The sequence below is a fragment of the Corylus avellana genome, chromosome ca2 (genome assembly GCF_901000735.1).
Source record: "Corylus avellana chromosome ca2, CavTom2PMs-1.0".
Classification (NCBI taxonomy): Eukaryota; Viridiplantae; Streptophyta; class Magnoliopsida; order Fagales; family Betulaceae; genus Corylus; species Corylus avellana.
The window spans coordinates 39,387,926-39,392,060 of NC_081542.1; the positions used below are offsets into that span (position 1 = coordinate 39,387,926).

Consider the following 4,135-nt stretch of genomic DNA (forward strand, 5'->3'; position numbering starts at 1 on the left):
TAGGTAGCGAGGAAGGAAATATTGCTTTCCAAAAGCCGTCATTGGGGCACCATTAATCTCAAAATCATGAAAGTAATATAAATTTCTATGAAACCATTTCTAACTACACAGCTAATCATACATGTCTACAAATAAACTGGGGGAATATTCTGAAACGTCAAACAGCAATCATCTCAGATTCTCAAGCACTAAGAAGCACATTAACCAAGCCTTGTTCCTGCATCCTTGAGAGGTGCATCAGCTTCAATTCGGGTATTGTGGGCAATCATCTTATTAAGCTTGTACACTAACCAAGCCCAGTTCCCGTATCCTTGCGAGGTGCATCAGCCTTAATACGCGGTGGCCTGACAATACGATCAATTAGCCCATATTCAAGAGCCTCCTGAGCATTAAACCGCTTCATCCTGCTTAAGTCGCTGTAAATCTGCATATATCCATTAAGATAGAATTTCAAGCTCATCATACTCCATATTTTCAGAAATACAAGTGAACTTCCTCAAGGAATGAAGAGAAACACACTGTTCAAAATGTAAAATAAATTGTAAGACCGGAGAATAAAAAAGGCCAATGAAGATTCACAATCCCATGTTTGTTCAGGTAGAATGTAGAAGCCGGAGCTCAGAAGGGAAAAAAATGATTGTATAACTTGGTAAGATGTGAACTTGGAGAATCTTAAGCTTCTTAATAGCAACTTAATTACAAGAGCAAGTGTCTATTTTTTATAAGTGACAAATAAACAGCCAAAAAGACTGGATTTTAGTGACGAGCAAACTCACTTTCTCAACAGGCTGGCCTATTTTCTTAGCCAACTCATTAAAAAGGTAGTCTCTGATTCTGAGGAGCTCATTTGCTTCATTTTGAATGTCATCCGCCTGACAGAAAATTTCATATATGCATGTAAATTGCAAGGAAATGAAAAGGCATATAAATGACGAGTATCTATAACAGGTTTACATGAAAAAGACAGAATGCTGTCACACCTGACCACGAGCAGCTCCAGCAGGAGATTGAAGTGCGATTCTTGAAAGCGGCATTGCAAAGCGGTTACCCTTTTGAAGGAAAAAACTACGTAAATATAAAATTAAATCAAGCGTGCAGTCATTAGAGCTATAAAAAGGTGAATTCAACCTATACAAAGAGCATATTATACTCAAACTCAACTCAGTAAGCCTTATTCGCAATTCAAGGGGGTCAGTCCATAAATCCTCATCAACTAATCAAGGTCAGCCACATGTATTCTTTTCTACTATTCTATCCAACATATAATCACACTCACAGTTGCCTCCCTATTAACATATCCTTCTTCACTACTTCGATCGATATTGTGTGAGGCCACAAGGAACATATGATGCTAAACAAGAATATATTCCAACAATCCAGTAGGGTATTAGTGTTACCAAAAACAGTATAAATGAGGAAGGAAGAGATATGTGATCTCTTGAGGGACATCCCAATTTGTTAATCACACAATTCCATCAAAACAGTCTTTTGGATGCTTCAATAAATGAAGACAGACCACAACTGATACGGCAAAACAACAGAAGAAAAAGGAAAGAACAGTCCACCATTATTCAGCATTGACTGCATTAGTCAAAATCACTATATAGTAGGTCCAACTCCCCTGCATTCGCACTGCCATTCCAGACTCTAGTGGAGAAAATTATTACCTTTTCTCCAGCTGCAAGAAGAAAGGCTGCTAGATTGTAGGCATATCCCACACAATGGGTGCCGACAGGACTCTGTAAGCTCTGCATGGTGTCAAAGATGGACATACTTGGAGTAAGCTGCAAAAAGAGCAAGCCTTTAGCAAGGGAAAAGACATCACTAGCAACAAAAATATAGAGAAAGAGGCAGGATTTGATTGCAGAAGACTTGTTCATCAGGGACTCACATCTCCACCAGGACCATTGATGTACATATAGAGCTTTTTAGAATTATCAATACTATCGAGGTACAACATTGTCGCCAGTATTTGATTGCTAAACTCTTCATCTATATGTTGTCCAATAAAGATAACACGTTCTCGGTACTGCATTACAAGAATTCAGTGAGTTACTTAGAGAGATATGATTAAGCATAAATCAGGTAGAAAAATCACAAGGAAACATGACATCCACAAATAAAAATTGATATTGAATAGATTAGCCTTTGATATTCAATTCACTTATGATCGTGCTCACAAAAAGAATTTCAAGGCCAATTTAGAAGGATCATCAAACAACATAAACAAAAAAAGCACTGTTTTGAATAAAAAGAAAAGAAGACCAAAATTTAAAATTAACAGATAGTTAAGATCATTGGATTGAGTCCATGGCCCAGGATATTCGTAGTCTTTTTTTGTTTTTTAATAGGTGTGATACACGAAAGTGATTGCCCAACCCAGATTTACATCATATCTTTGTTATTAATCATAAATACAAACTTTTAGTTTGGCAAATTAATTTGACTATTTGTTTGTCAAAGAGATAGCTGTAGTGACTTACAAGGGCATTCCATAGGTCAACCCATTGCCAAGTTCCCTCACCAGGAGTTCTGTATGGCACTCTTGGTGTCCCTATAGGCATCATTCTAACTCGCCCTCGCATCGCTATATTGTTACGAGTCCTGTAAACATAGAAGAGCATCACGCATGCAGTACCACATCACTTAGCAATCAGACCAGCTCTAAAGAAGAAAAAAAGCACTGAAAGTCGCAAGACATTCTGTTTATTAAAGAAGGCTAAACCAAAATAGAGTATACTTCTTTGAAAAAAAAGTGGCAAAATTATTAGAAACATGGATCTCATAAGAGAGTGGCATAAAAAATACAATGTCTCGAACTTCCAACTACAGGGCGAGTTGTTCTCTAGAAGAAGAAATTCAATGTGTTGGAGATATATTTACAGGACTAAGGAAAAAATGATATATACAATGTAAAATATTTAAGTATGCAGTCAAGTATCCATAACGCAAGCATGCATCCAAGCAGCATGTATGAGTTGCCACTGAAGATAAACAAGGCAACATTTCTGAAAAAAGAGCAAGGGACAAAACATCATCGAGAGATGGCAAACCAAAAGTAACTTTGAAAGCGAATTAAGAACTATGTCTAGGCATCCAGAAAAACACGAATCTAGGCAATCATCATCTCTCATCAAGTAGTCATTAAAAAGAAAAGGAACACTGTGAAAGCAAGTTCAAGACGGAGCAAAGGGGTTCTCATTCTAGACGGAGCAATATTTCAAAACCAAAATTTTCATTGTCTCCATATAAACCCAAAACTCAGAAGGAAAATTCAAAGATGACAACAAAAACCAATAACAAAAGGTTAGGCTAATCCCTCGCAGGGCATATCAATAACCAACAGAATTTCCTTTAATCACAAACACTGAAGGACAAAGACATAAAGAATTAACCCATATCTTTGTATATTGAATTGCTCACTGGAGCAAAAAGTAGTATAATTCAATTAATCCCATCAAAGAACAACAAATACCCATATCATTTTGTGATTAGATACATATGCTTTTAAGTTACAAAAAAAAAAAAAAGGGTCACAAAATTTACTTGGTGCCGCGCAATCCCATAACAGTTTTCCACCAATCTTTCAGACCCACGAATTAAATTGAAAATATATATATTATATCCATTCAGTCACCTGGGTTGGAGGCTCTTGTTAACTTTTCCATAGAATTCAGCCGTCAAGTTAGGTACTCCAGTTCCAAACGCACCTGACAGCAACATTGAAAAGAAATATGGATTGAGAAAAGAGAGCGTGAAAGAAATTCAGGAAAAGAGCGAACGGAATGTGACATACCCAAAGATTGAAGCTTTAGACCTGAATAAAGCTTTGTGGCGCAACTGTCGAAGACAAAGATCAGTTAATTAAAGTACTTACTGATTTTGATTTCCACACCTAAAAATACAAGCAAGAGAGAGAAAGAGAACCTGGGTGGAGGATGAGAGGCTCTGGTTTGGGGGTGAAGACTCGGAGTAGAAGCATGAAAAGAGAATGCCATTTTCACAGAGAAGAGAGCGAGAGAGCAAAGTGAAGGACTCTTCTTAGAAATTGGTCGAGGGGGGTAGACTACGGAGTGGGCTAATGACCCAATTGGGATAATGGACCCAATTTCTTTCGAAAACTTTTTTTTTTCTT

At 37.3% G+C, this 4,135-nt stretch overlaps 1 protein-coding gene across 1 annotated transcript; it reads right to left on the reverse strand.

Moving 5' to 3' along the window:
* Positions 1 to 4,066, reverse strand: LOC132170840 (ATP-dependent Clp protease proteolytic subunit-related protein 2, chloroplastic-like). The gene is made up of 9 exons (XM_059581961.1): positions 3,928 to 4,066; positions 3,797 to 3,840; positions 3,638 to 3,710; positions 2,484 to 2,604; positions 1,892 to 2,029; positions 1,668 to 1,784; positions 981 to 1,049; positions 777 to 872; positions 1 to 424 (listed from the first exon to the last, which is right to left on the reverse strand). The coding sequence occupies exons 1-9, from the start codon at positions 3,996 to 3,998 to the stop codon at positions 287 to 289; spliced, it is 867 nt and encodes a 288-aa protein (XP_059437944.1). The 5' UTR covers positions 3,999 to 4,066; the 3' UTR covers positions 1 to 286.
* Between the last annotated feature and the right edge of the window lie 69 nt (positions 4,067 to 4,135).